The 22,776-nt window shown below is 36.6% G+C and overlaps 1 protein-coding gene across 2 annotated transcripts; it reads left to right on the plus strand.

Moving 5' to 3' along the window:
- The first annotated feature begins 8,220 nt into the window (after window positions 1-8,220).
- On the plus strand, window positions 8,221-22,646 carry LOC116503627 (hepatic lectin-like). Of its 2 annotated transcripts, XM_032210173.1 has the most exons (8): window positions 8,222-8,394; window positions 9,053-9,157; window positions 11,170-11,229; window positions 12,750-12,830; window positions 14,050-14,172; window positions 18,812-18,963; window positions 19,923-20,032; window positions 21,860-22,646. In XM_032210173.1, the coding sequence occupies exons 1-8, from the start codon at window positions 8,280-8,282 to the stop codon at window positions 21,987-21,989; spliced, it is 876 nt and encodes a 291-aa protein (XP_032066064.1). In that variant the 5' UTR covers window positions 8,222-8,279; the 3' UTR covers window positions 21,990-22,646. The 2 variants fall into 2 exon arrangements, with proteins under 2 accessions (XP_032066065.1, XP_032066064.1); XM_032210174.1 differs by lacking the exon at window positions 12,750-12,830 and having other exon boundaries at window positions 8,221-8,394.
- Window positions 22,647-22,776: the final 130 nt, after the last annotated feature.

Below are 22,776 nucleotides of genomic sequence, written 5' to 3' on the forward strand. Positions count from 1 at the left end.
GAGAACCAAATTTAAACATAGACATAGAAATTAATGCATCTTTACTAGGTAGAAGAAAAAGCGATTTGGCAGAACATAAATATCTACTTTGGATACTATTCAAGCAATGGCTTTTCTGATTCAACACCGTTGAGTCACAATATTTGTTTCCTATGGAGGCATTCATGAAGTACTACGGAATAGAGCTGCCCAATCACATTCTTGCACTTAACAATGGGCAGCTGTGAAATGACAGCTGTTAGGAGAGACAACAATTGAGCATCTTCTCAATTGCTACCCTTCGTAATGTCTGTATACAAGAGACTTGTGGGAAATTAAAATAAACTAATATGATACCATCAAAGAATTTTATCAGAATCAAGTCACTCAAATGTAGTTAGCTATCAGTACCCTGTAGATGGTGCACCACACTTCCTAATAACTGTAGCGAGAAGTAGAGAAATATAGTTTAGCTCTTCTGGTATCTAATCTCTGCCAAACCAATTAGAACCAAGTTGGACTTGAAGATTCATGCTTGACTCCTATTTTTGGCATGGATTCATTGTGAGGTTTTAAGCAAATTCTTACTCTGTCTCAAATCAGAGAAATACTAATAATTTTAGCAAGCTGTTTACAGATACTAGGGACTACAACCCTTTTCCCAAATCAGTTAAACTCTTTTTGTTTTCATATTTACAGTGCATAAAGGAGAACCTTTTTTTATTACCTTCTTTGCATATACTATCATTACTTTTATAAGCAATAATTTAACTGTTTCAATATCAGATAGAGCAATCTACCCATAGGTTTTCTTATTTCCTTTCTATAAAAGCCCTATAAACTTTCAAAGACATTTACTACATTCCCCTGTTAGGCAACGATGACTTTGGCAGAATCTCCACTAGAAACTTCTTAGCATTACCCATCCATTGTTGAAGCATTGCAAAGCCTTGAATCCGTATTCTGATTTCAGCACAACTATACTTGAATGACCCTGGGAAATATTTCAAGTCAGTGTTGCGTATCCTGTCTCAGCTATGATTTCTAAGTAAAAGTGCTGTTCCATATTTGAGACATGGCTGAGAGTCATGCAAAATCCTTTTCTTTCATTCAATTATCCATTCACATCTCATCTTCTCTATGTGTGCCTGGGGATGCGGTGGCTCAGTAGCTAAGATGCTGGGCTCGTCAATCAGAAAGGTCAGCAGTTTGGCGATTCGAATCCCTAGCGCTGTGTAACGGAGTGAGCTCCCATTACTTGTCCCAGCTTCTGCCAACCTAGCAGTTCAAAAGCATGTAAAAATGCAAGTAAAAAAATAGGAATCACCTTTGGTGGGACGATAACAGTGTTCCGTGTGCCTTCAACATTTAGTCATGCCATCCACATGACCATGGAGACGTCTTTGGACAGCCCTGGCTCTTCAACTTTGAAATGGAGATGAGCACCGCCCCCTAGAATCGGGAATGACTAGCATGTATGCGCGAGGGGAATCTCTACCTTATGTGTGCCCACAATGGAGCTGAAACAGGGACACAGAGAATAGAACATACTTATGACATCGTTTATACTCCTTTAATTCAGAGCCAAGCTGTAAGAGTTTTCTTCCCATTGATTTCAATAAAACAGCTTCTCTACCCCAGTGAGTATCCAGACATATTATCACGACAGACCATATAATAAGGAATAAGTCAACATCCAATTCCAGCATATAGCTGCCAACATATAAAACGCTTATAGGAAAGTCAGAACTCAAACAATAAGGGTTTGTATAGTTTGCTTGATTCTGTTATCAGATGATGCCTATGTACTGAATCTGTAGTTTATGTTGAAGAAATGTAGCCAATGAACAAATAGTTTGCTTTTCTTCTTCATGACTATGTTTATCCAATCCAAACCTTGCTATCATTCTAGTTTCCATCTTTGCTTCAATTTCTGTTTTTCCAAATAACTTTTTCTTCTTGATGTGGCATCTAGTTCATTTTACAGTTTGCCATGGCATTCTTTGATGTCTTCATCAATTTCATTGTAGCAGATTTGTACATTCATGTGTAATGTTGATTTTTTTACAAGATATTCACTAATCCCAATCAACACAATTCCATCATTTATTAGTTTATAGATAGAGATATACATACTGTCGAAAATAAGAAATATGATCTTCATAGAAATATGCAAAAAACATTATCCAGGCAAAATATTTTTAAAAACTGGTAGAGCAACAAGGTAACATTTGGAAGTGGCTAAGGCAGACATTTTCCAAATTTGCTGAACTATAGGAAGGAGGAGGAGATACAGCATGTTTCATCTTTCAAAATTCTGTTATTATAGCCAATCCCAAGAAAAGTAGTTTTAGCTTCTTATGCAATTGATTTCCGGGTCAAGTCTGCTTAGTGGGACTGACATCAATCTTTATACATTCTTAGTATAAAAATATATCTATACAAATAAAGTTAAAATTCTATATGCAAAGTTCAAGCACTGAAGTACACATATATGCCAGCACAACAGCTAGCTTTAAAATAAAATAAAATAAATCTTGCTGGTCCTTTTGTATTTTAATAACTTGTAGACTTCCTCTTTATCATTAGTGTTAAAACAGTACAAATGCTAAATGGTTTGCTTAGCATATAAAAGTTGTTATCAACAGATTTGCATAGATATTTTATAGATATTTTAATGTCTATAAAGATTCTCCAGGTCATGGTTGTCCAAAGTTGTTTTTCAAGAGGCAACTGGACTTTCTTGTTTTTCTTTGAAGACATTTCTCTTGTCATCCAAGAAGCTTCTTCAGCTCTGGCTGGTTAGTGGGGAATGGAAGGGTGTATATTCCTTGCAGACAGCTGGTCATTTGCATCTTTTGGCTTCGGTTAGTAAACTTAGAGGTTTATCTTTATCCTCAGGATCACCTGAGTAGTGAAAATGGGTATGGAACCTTCTTGGAACTGCTGAAAGATTTGTGTTGTAGACTGGATATAGATGATATCCTATCCCTCCCCCTCTGTTGGGAGAGAGGTGGTCCTCTCTGTCTAAAATGTAAACTTTGCTATCTTCGAAAGAATGGCCTTTGTTTTTTAAACACAGATGGACTGCTGGTTTGGATTGACAGAACCACTGGTTTGAAAGAGGGATCAAAGAGGCCATCTATATCAAAATTGAACAAATCTCTCTCAACAAAGGGGGGGGGGGTTATGACATCATCTATCTCCAGTCTATAGCACCATCCTTTCAGCAGTTCCAAGAAGCCTCCAGACTCCCATTTGCAGCACTCAGCTGACCCCGAGGACACAGATAAACCTCCAAGTGGCCTCAACAGCTCTCTGAAAGAATGCAAATGACCAAGCTGTCTGCAAGGAATATACACCCTTCCATTCCCCACTAAAACCAGCCAGGGCTGAATAAGCTTCTTGGATGAGAAGTGAAATGTCTTCAAAGAAAAACAAAAAAATTCAGTTGTCCTTGAAAAAGCATGTTTGGGATGTCTCCCCTTTAAGTTTCCATTTCCTGTTAGTTTTGAGCAGGGTATTGTAGTGTATTCTGCATACTGTGAAGTTGCACGGCAGATGAGTTTTGCCATCTCTTTCTGCACAGCAGTAACTATGGATGTTACATTCACAACTTACATTAAAAACTCAACACTGAGTTTCTTTAAAACCAGGCTATAGTATTCTTGGGAGTAAGCCATAGCCTTGGGCATAGTTTGTATTTTATTTACTCTTATTTATAAACTTATTTTTTTCATTTGTGAAAAGAGTCATTCCAGGAATAGACTCCAAATATGACACTATTTTGAAATTTGTCTTGGTGGGAGTGGCTTAAGATTCTGAAAATGACTTTGCAGCAATATATCCTAAGATGCAATAAGATACATTAGTGCTGTAGATCCATTTCATCATTGGAATTATGCCAGCATAATTTATAATTATAAATAAGAATGAAGAATAACAAATATACATACAGGACAATAAAGATGTCAATGGGAAAGAGACTTAATCTCTTAGGTGGTCTTGTTACTGCACCAAATTGTATTCTGCAAAAGAGGTTGTATCAGTTAAAAATATCCAAAATATATCAAAGTTCCTCTCCTTCTGCTTCATGTAAATAGTCATTATAGCAGCTAATTAAAATTTGAAATCAACTATTAGTGATTAAAAACATACTTCAGAAAAAAAGCTCACAAAGCAGAGCATTCTGACGATTAGAAAAGTTTCCTCAAATTTCATTCAGTGTCAACTTGCAAGTTGGCTAGAAGTTACGGGACTTAATACTGATACATCTGGCTGGCACCAGCTTAGGGAAAACAGGAAGAAAGCCTCTTCTTTTACTGTTTGCTTTGCTCAGAGCAAGATTTGTGGTGGCTCAGTGGCTAAGACCCTGATCTTGTCAATCAGAAAGGTTGGCAGTTCAGCAGTTCCAATCCCTGGTGCCACATAATGGAGTGAGCTTCCATTACTTGTCCCAGATTCTGCCAACCTAGCAGTTTGAAAGCATGTAAAAATGCAAGTAGAAAAATAGGGACCACCTTTGGTGGGAAGGTAACAGCGTTCCATGCACCTTTGCCATTTTGTCATGCTGGCCACATGACCACGGAGACATCTAAGAGCCGAGGTGGCGCAGTGGTTAGAGTGCACTACTGCAGGCCACTTGACCTGACTGCTATCTGCAGTTCGGCAGTTCAAATCTCACCGGCTCAAGGTTGACTCAGCCTTCCATCCTTCCGAGGTGGGTGAAATGAGGACCCAGACTGTGGGGGCAATATGCTGACTCTGTAAACCGCTTAGAGAGGGCTGAAAGCCCTATGAAGCGGTATATAAGTCTAACTGCTATTGCTATTGCTATCTTCGGACAGTGATGGCTCTTTGGCTTTGAAACGGAGATGAGCACCGCCCCCTACAGTCGGGAATGACTAGCACATATGTATGAGGGGAACCTTTACCTTTACCTTGCTCAGAGCATGATATGGAATCCAAACCCCACTATTCTAATTTTATTTCAAGAATTATGAAATGTCAAATCATAGAATATTGAAACATTCCAATGAGATGATACTCCTTTACTAAACCAAATGAGCCAAAAGTTATTAAACAATTGTTTTCTGTTCTCTCTTTCATAGCTATAAGGATTTCTATCCCTTTTTCATACACCTTTGGTGTATCTATTAATATACCATTTCAATGATTCTGCAGAATCTTTCTTGTGTAATAAGCACAGAAACTTCTAGCTGGTGAGAACCAACCCAAGAAATTTTGCTGACTGACCCAAGTTACTTTTGTACTTGAGACAGAAAATATATTTTCCTCTCTGGGGAAATATAATAATGAGGATGATTCCAATCACCTCTTCCGCACTATACAGTGATACTAAAGAAGAAGTGGTATAGCTAAGCAAGCAGATGAATACAAGTAGCAGAAAAGGCTTGGGAAGGAGAAATATTGACCTTAATACAGAGTTCCTTAATCCTTTAGCTATGCTTCTTCTGTCTTCTGCAGAAAACAAAAGTTGCTGTTATGAAATTGAATCTGTACACATTTGTTGTCCTCTGGAATGTTTGTTTTATTGTTGCTTAATTTTTTTTGCATTCATTGCATCAAGAAATTCTGATGAGAAAGAAGCAAAGGTGGGTTTCTACGGATTTGCACCGGTTCAGGTGAACCGATAGTGGTAATTTGGCCTGGGTCGCAGAACTGACAGCCCCTGAACCGGTTCCCTGATCTCTGCTGCCAGTTCCAGCATGTTTTCTATTAGTTTTTCATGATCTTTGCGCATGCGCAGAACAATTTACAGTGAACTATGCACACGTGTGCAACGTGTGTCTGACACGTGTGCACAGTGAACCGGTACCAACACAGGTAGGAACCCACCCCTGGAAAGAAAACAAGATTTCCCCCTGGAAACAGTTGCAGCCTTTGTTATTCTCTTTTCTAGTGGAATGCCTTGGTTTGGACAGATAGGAGGGGCAAGTAAACATGATCTGTAGTAGTAATATGACTCTAGCTTCATATTCCTGCCCACATGAAAATAAAATTGTATATGTTCAATGGAATCACAGTCTAAACAAAATCTAATGTCAAACACAGAGAATTCAAGAGAGAAATGGGCAATAGGTTGATCAAGGCTAGTAACACATCATGCTTGAAACCAACACTCTGAACTTTTCCAGTAGAATATTTCCTACTCATTGAATCTTATTTATAATTAGTTCATTGGTCATGAAGGATTTAAACACTTTAAAGAGTCTCTTTAATTTTTCACTAAAAGCATCCTTTACCAATTACATTTCCCACTCTTTTATATTTTAATATGAAAAGGAATATTCCATGCAGCCTAAGGCTACTTCCAAGGGAAACATTAATATAGGTATATTTATTGATTATTTTAAAGTCAAATTTGTCCCAGTAAAAATAATTTCTTAATGCAGATATTCCAATCATTCATTACTCAGAATTCTTCAGGACATACATACATATATAAGAATTTTGATTGTAATAACAAAATCAAATGCAAACTAAGCTTAAGGAAAAGAGAATAGAAAGAAGTAAAATATGTAAGGAGAAAGAGAAAGGGAGAGAGAGAAAGGGAGAAGAAAAAGAGAGTAGGAATATAATGACATAGAAAATAAATACATCTAGAGGTCATTTCCAATCTTTATCACAAGTATAAACAAATTCAGTTATTCTTTATTCCCCTCTAAGGTTACGAACATTTATCTCTTCATTCCATAACCCATCTGTATCAATAAACAAACCCATAAAACATCACATCATAAAACATCACCTTTTCAGTCCTAATGTCAGAAGAAAGTCTGTAAGGGTTGCTAGAGGTAACTAAATATCTTGTTTAATTTTGATTTAATAAATCAATGTTATATGCCTCCCTTTTGTTTCTAACAATCTTAAACTTCAGTTCATTCAAATATTGCTGTAAGATATGGTTTGTCTTCATCTCTTCTTCTTTATCCCATCCCATAGAATTCTTCATGAGATTAACAAGTTTAACAACAGTAGGACAAATTATCCAGATCACACTTTGGTTTGTCAGTTACATTTTTTTTTAATCATAAAACCTTAATCAATTTCTTTTCTAGGTCCAGTAAAGCAACCTTTTTTCAAATCATTCCCTTGACCTGTTATAGTAGAACCTCTGGTCACAACCATAATTAGTTCCATAACTTTGGTCGCAAACCAATTTGGTTGTGACCTGAACCTAATTTTGAAAATTTGGCACTTACAAAAAATCAGCCATGAAAAAAAATACTGTGAATTTTTTGGTTGGAACCTGATTTGGTCATGATCAGAAGCGTTCATGACAAGAGATTCTACTGTAGTTATAAATCCACTTTCAATGTCATCTCTATCTTGTCAGTGAAAATTTGTTCTACATTATTACTTCAATAACATCTTTTGGACATAGTCTATCTATAGAAAGAGATGCCATTACTGATATAGTTGTTACTGTGGGTAATATTTTTTGATTCCATTCTTCAAAAGTCTTCTTCAGTATTTTCACTGTAAGAATTTTGTGAAAGTTCTAACAGGTTTGCTGTTTGCCAGGTTTGTTAATCTTTTTTCTACCTACAAATTTAGTCCTCGCTAGGTTACAGTCTTTTAAATAATTGCTTCATGAATGCTTGTAAGCACATACTTGTATCAACAGTGAGAATAATGAATCACCTTATGCCTTGGTGACTTCTTTTTTAATTGCCTTAAATTTTTCCAAGCATCAAGGTCCTTTCCAGTGAAGTTTTAAGCATGTGCTTCCAGCAAGCAATTGGATTTTATTTCATCTGGTACTAAATTAATTTGTTCTTGCAGTTCAAGATGTTTTCAAACATATTATCCAACATAATTGAAAAGCATCAATTTTCAGCTTTTCTCATGGTCTAACTTTTGTAGCTCTAGGCCACAACTTGACAATATGTACCTTTATTTTTAATGTGATGCCTCTCTGTCCTCTCTATTTTGTCTGTTTCATAATAGTTTTTTCACATGTGGCAGAACTCCCTCAATAAACAAACAAACAAATATCTTTTACTTCAGAAAGTTCCAGGTCTTTTTCCAAAGAAGTCTTTCATTACTCATCCTTCAAAATTAAGCTCTATTTTTATGAAAATAAATAAGTCATACTTATTTGCCCTTTCATTGCACCCAAAATCAGCTGCCTAAAATGGCTACTGTAGGCTACTGTCCTGTGAAATGACCAACTTTGACACTTCACCTTACAAAGCAGGGCATGGTAAATATGCTTAGATGATGAGCACTGATCTGCTTTCTTAAAAACACTTCTAGAAGAGGTTTATGCAACAATGCAACATATTAGAGCAATTTCTTGCAGAAACAAAAAAGAGGAAATTTCTTGTCACTCATTCGGGACAAGAAGATTAATAATGGAGGAAGAACTTCAGACACCTAGAAGAAGAGGTATGAAGGGGAAGAAAATATCTTTGGAAGAGATTAATTATTTTTTGTTTAGCCTCTATTGCAATTAATTCTAACATAGTTAGTAAGAAAAGATGAAGGCCATTTAGGCTGGTGTTATAGGAAGTACAGTATTTTGGTAATTGATTCTGAGCTAACTGAGGAAGAAAAAAATTAAACAATTCCCATAATCAGACCTATCTTTGTCCTAAAAAAAAAGCCAACACTTGTTCATTTTATTTGAGAAGTATTATTTAATTTTTTGCTTCTTAGAATCATAGAAATTTGTATTTTTTATCTTTGTGTGTATGGTCATTAAATGCTAAGATCTATATGTTTTAAGAAACAGCTGCACGTTTGGGGAAGGGAAATATATATTTTTGTTTGGAAAGTTTCTAATTTGATGGCTATTTAGATTGGGTTTTCAATCCAAGAGAAATAACATTGTATAAAGTCTACATAGTTAATAGATACTAAAGTTAAGTGTAACTCATGGTCAACTTTTGAACAAACCAAATAGTTTTATCTGAATAAACACTCTAATCTTTAGATTAGAACAGATTAAATTTTTGATAGCCATGGCTGCCTTTTCCCTAGTTCTCCTTTTGATCAACTTTGTCTATTACTAATTCTCATATTTTTCAAATTGATTATTTCTTAGATCATACTGTTTGGTTTAGGAATAGGAAGCATATTCTATTATGGGTCACGATGGGCATTGCCTTTGTGCTACTCCTAGCTCTTTCCTCCCAGAGCCTCAGAAATGGTAAGTTTGATAAGAAAGAAGCAATTTTCCATGGGAAGATATTATCAATTTGGCATATCCTGGGATTAGAGATAGCAACAACGGAAAATAGGATATTGATGTGAGAAACTTCTATTTAAATGGGTAAAGTGTATCTCAAGACAATGTGAGCATCTTAAAAACTACCACATATTATGTCAATAAATATTTATGTGAGGTGCTCTCTGAGCTTGGTGATGATTTTACCTAGTTTTACCTGTAAGAAACAACCAAGCTCAGACAGCGCCAAGAACCCCTCATTTCAATTCTGAGCTACTGATATTCTCCCTTATTGAAAGATTTATGTCTCTGGCTTTAGTAAGTATTAAAGATGTCACAAAATGTTACTTTTGCTGCAACCACTTAACACAGTTATTCCTTCTGGAAATTGATACTGATTGTGGATAGGGAGTTATATTCACATAATAGTAATTACATAATTAGTTTATGTTAAAATATGTTGGTGTATGTATGTTAAGATAAAAGACTGAGCTATCCCTTATCTTTGCCTTCATACAAAATGCTAATGAGAGTAACTAATTGTTCTTATTATTTAACTGGAGAGCAAAAGAGACCAAGAATAACTTCTCATGATTTATTTTGTATCACATACTCCTTTACTGTATATTTTAATTATTTTGATGCTATTTTAATTTTGGCCTTTGATTGCATAATTAGTTTATGTTAAAATATGTTGGTGTGTGTATGTTAAGATAAAAGACTGAGCTATCCCTTATTTTTGCCTTCATACAAAATGCTTATGAGAGTAACTAATTGCTCTTATTATTTAATTGGAAAGCAAAAGAGACCAAGAATAACTTGTCATGATTTATTTTGTATCACATACCCCTTTACTGTATATTTTAATTATTTTGATGCTATTTTAATTTTGGCCATCTTTAAAACAATTTGGTAACTTTTGTTAACAAGAAATTAAATAATAGAATTAGAAGTTGCTTTGTTCTTAATGCCAACGTTTCTTCTGTTGATACATTAAAAAAAAGTTGACTGATATATGTTTGCAATTTTGTTCCAATTAATTAGTCTTTATGTCATTTTTATTTATGATATTATGTAATCAATCAAATATACAAGAGCTTGAGATTTGCTGTACATGAAGGATTAAATATTTCATTTATTCATCTAGCTATTCATAAATGAATGGATGACCAAGATTCAGACAAGACTGTTAATCTCCTGGATCTAGAACAGAAATTCCTTGCTTTTTCAGCCAGTAGTATGAAACTGATAAATATTTTTAATTCAGACAGCTATCAGAGCATACTGTAAACCTCAATACAGACCCTAGAAGCTATTGCCAGAAAAGAAACTGTCTCTGAGAGTGTGTAAACAGACACAAGACTGCACAGCTTGATACATAAAGTAAAGATCATAGCTTTCTCATTCTGACTACTAATGGAAAAAATACACGACTTGTAAATCTGGTTCTGTGTGATTTGCACTCCAATAGTTAGACAGTCCTGTAGTTGCAGCAAAATTACATATGAGTTTGTTTACTCAGTATACCAAATCCTTACTGATCTGAATTACAAATTGAAGCCAAAACATGAGTTTCTTGCACAATCTTGTCCCAATTGTTTTATTTAAATAAACAGTTTCCTTTATTTCCCAAAATTGTCTATGATGCTGAATGCACATTTCCAAAGACAGGTGTTTCAAAAAACCCATCAGCTGTGATCTCTATTATGAAAGCTCTCTAAGGTAGAAGGCTGAAAAAAACCTTTTTTGTCATTAAAAACGTTCAGTCATATTTTGTTTATTTTATTATTTGTTCATTTGAAAGCTCCTTCTCAAAATTGAGAAACAAATCTTCCTTTTGGAAGAAATTGTTGAAGAATGTGGAGTAATCAGTGATGGCTCATTCATTTCATTTTAAGGCCATTTTTATGGCTACATTTGAGTACCCTTGCTAGAAGTGTGCAAAGCAGAGAAAACGCTCAATATTCAAACTAATAGATTTTCCTTCTGTCTAGATTCAGAAGTCTCCAAAGATATCAACAAACAGAACAGAGAATTATCATTATTATGTAACAGTAAGTCATTCTCTTATACCTCTTGAACCAATTGTTTGACCCAATTCCCTTTCCCCTTTTTGTTGTGAAGAATCCTGTAGTACTGTATTACATTTCAAAATACATATATAAATAAAGTTAACTCCATGGATTTTGAAAAAAACACCAGAAAACAGCAAGCATGATGATTGAAAGGTTTACAAGATGGAGACCTTTTATCTGCAGGGATTAGCAATCCACAATTATATATGAGCTGCAGTGGCGCAGTGGTTAGACTGCAGTATTGCAGACTACTTCTGTTGATCACCAGCTGCCAGCAGTTTGGCAGATTGAATCTCAGGAGGTTCAAAGTTGACTCAGCCTTCCATCCTTCTGAGGTTAGTAAAATGAGGACTCAGCTTGTTTCAGGAAATATGCTCACTCTGTAAACCGCTTAGAGAGGGCTGTAAAGCACTGTGAAGCGGTATATAAACCTAAGTGCTATTGCTATATGTTGCCCCCTTTTTATTGATTCCCATATAATTTGGAATATATAAAGTTAGATGTGGATACTCCATATAGATCTCAGTCAGGGGAGCAAGTCCTTTTCTGAATCATAGTCTGAGTTGAACAGCATTTCTATAGTTCCTCTAATTCTGTGAATCCAGTTTGCAGTTGCATGAAAATGAAGGGGAAGTAGACAAAAAAACAAGTGCTTATGTACTGGAGTGACCCAAGCCATCCCCCCATTTATGACTTGTAACATTTTCTAGAGCCACCCAGACATTGTGGGTGGTTAATATTACAGTAACAAATCAGATTCGCTACAGCCCCAGTGTTAGTGAATAACTCCATATGTATCAGTGAAGATCTTGCTAAATGCTGAGCTACTAATTGGGAGGTTCCTCATTCAAATCTTGCTTTCTTCCTGAAAGAATGTAGGAAGGAATCATTAGCCTTTCTCAGAAAGCCCTGCCTTACAGTCTGTAATGTGGAAACAAATAACAAAATGTAGAGTTGTTGGACACAACAAGTGGCATTTGGTTGTGACAAGCATGAAAACATCACTGTTTACCATTGTTTATTAGTAGACAAAGTCATGAGCTTAGATTCAATTTTTTTCATTAAGTAAGATATTGTTAGCAATCTTTTGTATTACAGTTTTTTTGATTCTGGAATAAAAACCAGTCTTTTCCACCCGCTTGGCCATTGCTGCATTTTCCATACTTGCTTTCAAACTGCAAGTTATGTGTTAAGATTGTAATATTTTAAATAGGGCTTCTAATATTTCATTGGCTTCCTCAGCTTTGTTTTAGCAGTATTTTCTAAATCTCATTTAATCTTATTTCCCAGAATGTTTGGCTTTAGTTTTTTTAATGCACTTTACAAGATAGTTCAGGACATGAAATTTTGTACTAAAATGTACAAGCAACCCTTGAAGCTTAAACAGAGTGGCAGGCTTAGCTATTTGAAAGGATGTTCTGAACTGTTATAATGAAATTCATTGTTGATTAGAGTGGCATCTTCTACTTCTTACTTGTAATGACAAAACTGAATTTCAGACTCTGGGAAATTGGATGAATTCAAAACAGAAATTGCTAACGATATCAGACAAGTGTGTGGAAGTGTAAGCACTTTCAAAGGTAAGTGATATCATTCTTATGGGGCTGGAGATTGAGGTAAATGACCTCTTAGATACACTCTCATATTATGCATTGTATTTGCATGCTATTCTTGAGCATTTACTTAAAGGGATTCGTATGCTGACATCTCTGCCATATGTATGCAGACATTTAATCAAAATCAGATACCTCCTAAGAGATCTGTAAGATTGTCCTTGGGCATTAATATGTTATTACTCTATTATTGCCATTTTTTGTTTTTTGTTGTTGTTTCTGATGGTTTAAATCTTATATATACCATTCAGAATCACAATTAATAAGATGGGCAACTATCGAATGAATGAATGAATGAATGAATGAATGAATGAATGAATGAATGAGCAAATGAATGAGCAAATGATCCCTCAACTCTTTCAACCATATTGTTGCAATATAAAAATGTCCAGGAGCCTGGAGAGGACATGGCATTCAATTCTTCCTTACAAACTGAGATAGAGCCATTAACAAACACTCGTTAAATATAGCTATTCAGCCAACTAATTTATTAGGTACAAAACCATTTAGACTTCAAAAGTATCACTAACATCATGAATTCAGACCAGAAGTATATGAATAGCCATTATTCTTTCAAGCACTTTGAACAGGATCCTAAATATATATTACAAGGAACTTTTTTTCTTAGTTTACTCATCAGTTTTATCATCCATTATTTGTCTTTAGCATTTTGTGAGCTGTCTTTATTTTATGTGATATTATTATATTGTATATTATTTTTATGTGATTCCAGGAAATTGGTGGAAATTCCTGGAATTACATAAAATAATAAAGCTTATAACAGATACATTAAATAAGATCAACTGTAGTGTTTGTGTGTGTGTGTGTGTGTGTGTGTGTGTGTGTGTTTCTGTGTGGGTGTATATGCTTATGTACAGACTCTGAACTAGTAATCAAAACAGTATTGTGGTATAGTGCTAGATATGCTACATCAAGCCTTGCAACATATACTATAATATGAAGAGTGTGTTATCCTCATGCCATGTTCCCTATATGAATCTGGCTAACCAGTGTGAAAACAGAATATTGGGCTAGAGTCTCTGGACATTTAATCTGTTCCAACAAATTGCTCTTTTTAACAAAGGTGCAAACCAGAAAAACATAGGAATATGTGGAGGAAGCATTTTCTAGGATGTCACTGTCACATTTATTTGCTACATCTGGGGGTCTTCTCTGCTTCTCACAGCTGATTTGGCAAAGAACTGCAGTTTGAGTCCTGTGTTAGAAACACTGGAAGAGCTCAAAAGAGACAACGCTAGAATTGCAGAAGATGTGATGCAGATCCTGGACGCAGTACGTAACTTCACGGGTGAGTGGTTTATAGCCACAGAATGGGTTTGCGGGCTGCTGTCAGCCCTTTAAGGAAAACCAAGACAGGAAACAGGTTCTACAAGAATAACTGGAACTCTGCTCTATTGATAGACTATAGCAAAATAATCTTTGAAATGCAAGGTGCCCAGAGTCATTGACTGAGAAGGGCGATAATAGAAATTTGAATGAATGAATGAGTGAATATCTTTTTTCCCCCCGTTCAAGGTTTTTTATTTTTTTAATACAAATTATACATATTATAGGAACAAAGAGTTGTCTGGGTCTTTTCTTTTACTTCCTCTCAATTACATAGTCTTTTTTACATCATAGTTTTGTTTTCGCTTTCAGCCAAATTATTCTCTTCCATTATTTTTCAACTTTATAGTTATTTTTTCTTAATACGTAAACAATATCTTCAATTGCCCCTTCATCGTTACACCAAATGTTCATTTCTTATTTTCTTCATTGGTATATTTTGCTATAAATATCATACATCCTCTAATTCAATTTAAGCATAGAGAGCATTTCTTGCAATTTTTTTCTACCACTAACTATATACAATCATTTCTTTATTTCTTAATTAATTACATAACAATAACAATCTTACTACTATTCTCTTTAGTCTACTAATATAACTCTTTTTCCCTTTCTTCCTCTTTTAACCATTTTCTCTTGGGCTCCCTAAAATCCCAGTTTTAATTTTTTCTGTCTTCTCCCCCTTTCCCTAATTTCTTCTTTTCTTTCCCCTATTTTTGTGATAATTGTATTTTTTCTTCAGCATATTTACTTTTATTATTCTAGTAATTTCCCCCAGGGTTTTTCCTGTTCCCCTCCTTTCCTTACTATTTTGTGGTTTCTTTTTTGGGCGATCTCCCACTTTATGTACAGCACCTTTACGGGTACTGCACTGCACCTTTGTGACTGTAAATCCCAGTGAAATCTTCTATCTGCATTTTATTTTCAATTCATCTTTTTTCCACCTTATCTTCTCCTATTTTTACCCCCTCTTCTCCTATTTGTTCTTCTGTATATCCCCTTTCAGTTCCTAGCTTTACTTTACCACTTAATGTTTCACGTGTGCTTTTCAACATCACAAATAATTCATCATACATCCACATCTCCATTTTGCAAGTTTAATTATTTTAACAGATTTTCAAATTTTTGGGTTATACCACATTTAGTGGCAAAGTTAGGGTCTTCCAAATTCTGTTACTCAATTTTAAAATTAATCCAGTCCAGTCCACGTTTTTCTCTTCCACAGCTGTAGATAGTTGCAGTCAAAACAATATTGCAAAGGCAGCTCCCACAGCCTTTGCAATATTATTTTGACTGCAACTATCTACATCTGTGGAAGAGAATCCAAGGTCACACTGCGGCTGTAACTCTCACTCCTCTACTTTTTTTTCTTCCAAAGTGTTTTAAATCCACAAAAATAAAAATAAAATAAGGAGAAGGATTTCCCTCTGTTATTATTGTTGTTATTATTATTATTTCTTCACTAGCCAGTGTAGTCTTTTCTGCTCACAGGTAAATGGCTCTCTCCAAATCGCAATGCAATCCCACAGCTAGCTGTCAATAGCTGTCCAAAAACATTTTTAATCCACAGAGACTAAATCAGATAAGGAGAGAAGAGACTTCCCAAAGGGCTCTTCCTTTTAGTTGTTAAACTAAAACCAGTGAGTGAGTTAATATCTTGAAAGCTTGGCTGGGCTTTTTCGTCCCTCTCTCTTAAACCCAAGGAGTTAAATTTGAGATGTTTTTGATGTTTTCTTCATTTCCTGGGCTTAAAAATGTTTTTGCTAATGTTCATAGCAGTTTCTGCAAGGTAATCTTTGTGGCTCTCTTCAACTACAACTATGATTGTATTGCACTTCTATCCCACTCTTCTTTTCCTCCCAGTTTGAAAAAAAAAAGAAAAAATATATGTTCTAGTACTAGTGTTGTTCCTTATCAGCCCTTTATTTTACTGTTTCACATTTTATTAATATAGGATATGGATATAGTGATGGCTATTGGCTGATTTTGTTTAAAAGAAATTAATCAGATTAATGGAAAGAAGACTTTGTAGTGTTGAGAACTAAGTAGAAATCCCAGGCTACATTTTTCTGTGACTCTCTCAGAGATGATGGTGAGAACTGCATTGCAGGGTTCCACCACAAATGCGCGCACAACAAAAGAGCGCCTGACTAAACCGCGGTGACTAAAGTGCGGTGACAAAACCGCGCAAAGAATGAGTGACGAATGAGCCCTAAAGCGCGCCGACAAAAGCGCGCCGACAGAAGCGCGCTGTAACGTAACCCTAACCCTAACCCTAACCCTAACCCTAAACCTAACCCTAAACCTAACCCTAACCCTAACCCTAACCCTAACCCTAAACCTTACCTTAAATTAAATCTCGCTTCTGTTGGCGCGCTGTTGTCGGCGCGCTTTTGACATCGTGGTTTTAGCGACGCGGTGTTTTCGGCGCGCTTATGACATTCGCACTTTTGTCGGGTCACGGCATTGCAGTGGTGGGTTCCGGATCCCGATGCAACCAGTACGCTGTGATGGGGCTGGGCATCCACCACGTGCACGCACGCTGTGCATGCGTGCATACCTATCGCTCGTGACTCTCCAGCTGCTCAGCGGAGTGTCGTACAGGCACCGTACGCTCCCTACACATGCGCAAATGGCTCAGTTGGGTCAAATACAGGTAAAGACGGCAGGCGGGCGGGTGGACCCTCTGGAGCACCGTACTGGAACGGTACCTGGTGCTCCCCGCAGGCACCGGTACACCCATATCAGTATGTACCACTGCTAGATTGCGTGAAAAGCTCATCTAAGGAAGCCTCATCCAAGTGTCACCTTATTTTCCCAGATGCTGCCTCTTTTTCCATGGCCTCTTCTTCAGCAGGATTTTGGCTTTTCCTGCTGGGTGTTTGACTTCTGTTTGTTCCTTGTGACACCTATGGCCACAGAGCTCCAAAGCACATATCATTCTTTCTCTCCCTTCCATATCACAGATATGAAAATATCACTGTTTTCCAGTCTAAACATTTGACTAGCTGTGCAACAAAGCAGGGTAATAATAATCTGATCAGACTTGTCTAGGAAAAATTAAAGGGTTGTCACAACTCATACCTGTTTTGCTTGGACAAGCCCACAATAGCTTTGACCAGGCAAAGCAGGGGCAAATTTAGAGTAACTTGTGAATGGTGGTTAAAATCATGGATCTAGTATCTATCAAAATATCCCAATTACATCCCAATTACAAAATCATCCCAAGCAGATGCTTTGTGCTAACAACTGATGACTTCAACCTTATAAGTAGTAATACAACCTCCACATTCTTTCAATCATCTGCCGATACAATAGTGAAATTCAGTGTTTTTATCCATTACTTTCACATTTCTACACTTTCAAAATTGAGATGTTTTTGATGGCAAAAAGAGAATAGTTAAAGATGCCTATCTCCTAATAGTGCTGAAAAAAGTAAAGGGTAAGCCAAGAAGGAATGATGTATCTTTTTGTAAATTGCTCAATACTAATTCTAGTGAACTCTCATGAGTCGTTTTATGAATTTATTCATTAAGTTCTTCTTCCATTTTAGGTAATAAAGATTATATAACATCGCTTTATTGCAAATCTATAGCAAAGTGTAGGAGTTGCTATGTATGGATTGCTTTGTATTACAAGTAGTCCTTGATTTGCAACAATTTGTTTAGTGACCACTCAAAATTGCAGAATCCCCATGATCATGTGATCAAAATTTAGATGCTTGGCAACTAACTCATATTTATGATGGTTGCAGTGTCCCGGGGTCATTTTTTGCACCTTTCTGACAAGCAAAATCAATGGAGGAGCTAGACTCACTTAACAACTAGGTTACTAATTTAACAATTACAGTAATTCATTTAACAAATGTGGCAAGAAAGGTCATAAAATAGGGATAAAATTCACTTAACAACTGCCTTGCTTAACAACTGAAATTTTGGGGTCAATTGTGGTCATAAATCAAGGACTACCTGTATAGACACAGATGTAGTCACACACATTATAGCCGTGAAATAATAAGTTAGCATCTTCTGTAAGTTTTATACATGTCATTTCAACAGAGGACAGATGAAATTAATTAAATACTCAAGCAGCATAAGGGAACTTTCAAACTTGACCTAGAGAAGCCCCATATAAAAATATTTCACATGTTCCAGTTTTCCAGTTTGTCGTTTATCTTCGCAATAACAAATGTTAAGATATGGATGAATCCAAAGAATTCCTTTCTGAGAATACAGTGAATAAAATTTCACCAAATATACTTTAACATGGTGGCTTCCCATCTTTAAGATTAAAAACTCTTCTGCTCTCCATTCAGAGATAGGTTGCTCCCGGTTCAGCCCGGATCTGGCAAGCCAGTTGTAGCAGCGGCAGGAGACTCCAGTCATCCATCTGGATGAGCGGAGTCTCCTTCGCTCTCCATCGCCTGAACCAGTAGTAAAAAAATTGGCAACCCACCACTGTGTCCATCCTATAGTTCCAGGTTAGCCAGGGTCAATTGGAGCCATAACCTAACATATTGAGATGGATATGAAGTCCTACAAAGTGCTCCTGTTTTCTCTGATTCTGCTCTCCTCCCTCTACCCAATTTTGGATTATTTCAGAGGTACACTGTACAACCTGTCCAGCTCACTGGCTGCCCTATCAAAACAGCTGCTACTTGTTTTCTTTCGCAAAGAACCCCTGGAAGATAGCTCAGCAGTCTTGTGAAAATGAAGATTCTCACCTGGTTATTTTGAACAGTGGGCTAGAACAGGTACATATTGATTTTGATTTTATCAAAACAAGGGGAGATATTGGAGGGGGTTCTGAGTTCCCAAAGGCAATATTTGAGCAATATAATTCATATCTACAGAACTCTAGCTGTTAACCTGATCAAAGATGCCCAGTTCTTATTTAAATACTGAAAGTAGCTTTCATTTCAAATTCAATTCAGCTTACGTGATATTTTTCATGATTGATTTATTAAACCTTTTAAATGTAGTTTTTCAGTTCTCATAAGCAACCCTATAAAAGAGAAGTGAGAATTTTTTATTTTTTGCTTGGGCGAATCCACTATGGTTTGTCTACCCAGCCTGAGAACCACAAGTGGTATGATTAATGATGTTATGCTGTTACCAGAGTGGGTTGAGCTGAAATGTTTGGCTTTTTGGGATGTGCTTTGGGGAATGGGAAAAATATTAATGGGTAAAATTAGTGCTTTAAGTTTTGCAGACCTTAAAACACAGTTTTTCTACCTTTATTTTCCCTCCTTCCCCAAAACACAAAAATAGCCTGGTGAAGCTCTAGCAGGGGTACTCAGATATTTTGAGGCCGTAAGCAGTATGCTGGAGCAATCCTGTGACCTACAGCCACAGTTCCCCATTCTAGACCTCAAAGAGCAAAACCAAGTAAAATCTATAAAGTAGCAAAACTGCTAAAACGTAAGATCAGAAGGAACTGAGTTAAAACCTTGCATTACATATGTGGAATAGACATGCTTTTATTGCCTTATCTAAATGGTCTCACTGATAGACCAGAGCATAGGCAAAGCAATTCCTAACTAGGTGCTGCTACAAGTGTTACAAATTTTACAGGTGCTAAATGTAATGATTCACATTTATTTTCTATATGCCCTGATTATGTGTATAAATCAAAACTTCTAGTACATGATGAACATAGTCCTACTTTTTTTATAAACAATGCCATAACCTTTTTCTCTTCCCCTTCTGGTAGAACTTTTTGGTAAAACATATGGGCCATGAGCAGGTGTTTTGGATAGGCTTGAGTGATGCTCACAAGGAAAACCAGTGGATCTGGGTGGATAATACAACTTTATCTTTGTCGTAAGTAAATTTAATTCTAATCCACTTAGTGGTAAAGTGTTTTGCATAGATAATCTGAAGAGAATATATCTTGGAAACTGAGATTTGTAGATTCCAGACTAGAAGTATCTATACTTCCATAAAATAGCGCAACTGTCCATTGGTGCATTCTGCAGCAACAAATGATACGGTTCCTTATACCTTACACCAGGAGTGTCCAAAATGTATGGCAGGGTATGCCATATAGTTGGTCTTGTACAGTGGTGGGATTCAAATAATTTAACAACTGGTTCTCTGCCCTAATGACCATCTGGGTAGGTGGGGCTCAGTGGTCATGTGACTGGGTGGACTTGGCCAACTCAAGGTCACTCAGGTCGATGAGTGCTTCGCCTTAGCTGTTACAATGTAATAAGGGAGAAGCAATTTCGGTAAGCAGGTCAATAAATATTAGGCTAGAAACAACACTAGAATGTTTCCTTCCTGCCTTCCTTACAGGATTAGCCCTGTAAAGTGGAAAAAAACAAAAGGAGATTTCTTCCAACAATCGGTTCTCTGAACTACTTAGAAAGTTACCAACCGGTTCTCCCGAATAGGTGCGAACTGGCTGAATCCCACCACTGGTCTTGCACCATAGGTGGGTTGCTCCTGGTTCGTCCCATATCAGCCAAACTGGTAGTAGTGGTGGTGGGAAGCTCTGCCCATCTGCTCAGACACTTCTGTGCATCATAAGCACACATGGGAGCGCACCCAAACCAGTAGTAACAAAATTGGCAACCCACTACTGTCTTGTACCTTCTTTTTTTCCTTATCTCCCTGCATGTTGTGGAGGCATCCCATGGTAAATGTTTGTGGGTATCCATCCTGCCCGAATTGTTCCCATAAGTACCTGATCTCCAGTTGTTTTGCTTACTGGCACTCACTCTGCCATATAGAGTTACTTTGAGCAAAGTGACGCTCTCTGTCTCTCAGCTCCAGGAGGAAGGTAAACTACAGTACTTCTGAAAATCTTGCCAAGAAAAGTACATAGATTTGTCCAGGCAATCACCAGAAGTCAAAATGGACTTGAAGGCACACACATCCTTTCGAAAAAACCTCTCCTATTCCACCATGCTTTCATAAACATTTTAGTATATAGTAGATCTTTTCTGAGCCTTCTAAGCCCTCTGAAGGCCAAAAGGGGAGGGAGAAATTAAAAAGGGACTGCCGTGCATATTTAAACCAAGACAGATATTGGTTTTTGTGCTATTGTGTTAGGTATATCCTGTTAAAAATATATTATTATAATTCAAAATTTAAGGACTAATGTTTACAAAAAGGCGAAGAGATTGAGTACTACCCAAGGGGTTGACATGAAACTCATTTGTAAGCATATTTTTCACTTTATGGAGAAAAACATATTCAACAATGATAAATTCTTGCGAAAAAAATTGTTCTGATGTCAGCATGATTTTTTTTTTTTTTTGAGAAACTGACATCAAGGGGTTTTTTTTGTTTTGTTTTGCAGACGGAAGCATATTTTGCTTTTTATCCTCTTTTCTTTTTTATTTTCATTTCCTCCTCAAAGTTACTGGAGCCTAAGTTAGATATATTATACAAAGTAATAAATGTGTGTGCCTGGAAATAAAAGCAGTTCCTCTTCGTTAACTTCCCTCTTTGCCTTTTTGAGAACTTTGAGGACTCTGATTATATTGTAGTTGCAGCCCATCTGGAGACTCTTGGGTTGATTGCCCTACATATCATGGTTGATTTGGAGCAATCAGGACTCTGCACACAATTCCGAATGTAGTTTACACAATGACATATGCTGATTGGTTTCTGACCAATAACCTTTTTTGCTCCCACCATTAGCTTTTGGGGGAATGGTGAACCCAATAACGCTGGATCAAATGAGGACTGTGCTACCCTGCGCGTCACTGGGAAATGGAATGATGTCGCCTGCTCTGGAAAGCAATACTGGATCTGTGAAAAGAAATGTTAGCCATGCTCCTGTCCGCAGTAGCCCTTTGCAAGCTTGAAAGAACTGCTATTATATTATCCTGGAAGCCTCCAGAATCATGTTCATATGACCCTTTTAAAAAATGCAGTAGCGAAGGCCTTCATCCTCTTCATCCTCCTCCCCCTCTCTCCTCCCCTAGCTTTTGTGCCCTCTCAATCTTGAATATTGATTGCATCTTTTGTTTTTCTCTTGGGGTTCACACTGAGTCATAGAGAAACAACTGCATGCAAACAGGTCTTCCTTCCTTCAAAGCAAGGGAGCAACTGTTACTTGCTGGAGCTTTATTTAAACTGCATCTGTGATCATGCTTGCTACGGTGTCCCAAGGGAATTGAATGCATTGCTTGTACATGACCGATATTTGTTACTTAACATGAAAAGTTGGAATATGTTTTTATGCTATTATGATTTTGTTATCCAGGGGTGGTGGGGCGCTAAGACTTCCTTCCTCCACATATATGTGAGCAGTGTTGCTTTCATCCTGATGCAGTAACAGGTGGAGAAAAATAAGCCATTGGAGGTAAAACCACAGAAAACTCTTATTCCTAAAGATTGCATGTCTCTTTTCTCTGCTTCCCACCTCAGCCTCTGCTGCAGTTAAGTAGCAGCTTCATTCAATAAAAATAATTTTTAGTCAATATATATCCACAATAGTTGCAAATCAAATATCTTGACAATTAGCTGCTGAAACTGTGCTTGTTCTCAATTATGCTCAAACAAGTTTCACAGGCAATTCTCTCCTCGGATTATTTTTTTTTTACTCAGAAAAT

The sequence above is a fragment of the Thamnophis elegans genome, chromosome 2, assembly GCF_009769535.1.
Source record: "Thamnophis elegans isolate rThaEle1 chromosome 2, rThaEle1.pri, whole genome shotgun sequence".
NCBI lineage: Eukaryota > Metazoa > Chordata > Lepidosauria > Squamata > Colubridae > Thamnophis > Thamnophis elegans.

Excerpts from the sequence above, each read along its gene's own strand:
- LOC116503627 (XM_032210173.1), top strand. The coding sequence starts at position 8,280 with ATGCAACATATTAGAGCAATTTCTTGCAGAAACAAAAAAGAGGAAATT. Across the intron at positions 8,395-9,052 it reads TCAGACACCTAGAAGAAGAG|ATCATACTGTTTGGTTTAGG; the intron begins GTATGAAGGGGA and ends ATTATTTCTTAG. Across the intron at positions 20,033-21,859 it reads AATACAACTTTATCTTTGTC|CTTTTGGGGGAATGGTGAAC; the intron begins GTAAGTAAATTT and ends TCCCACCATTAG.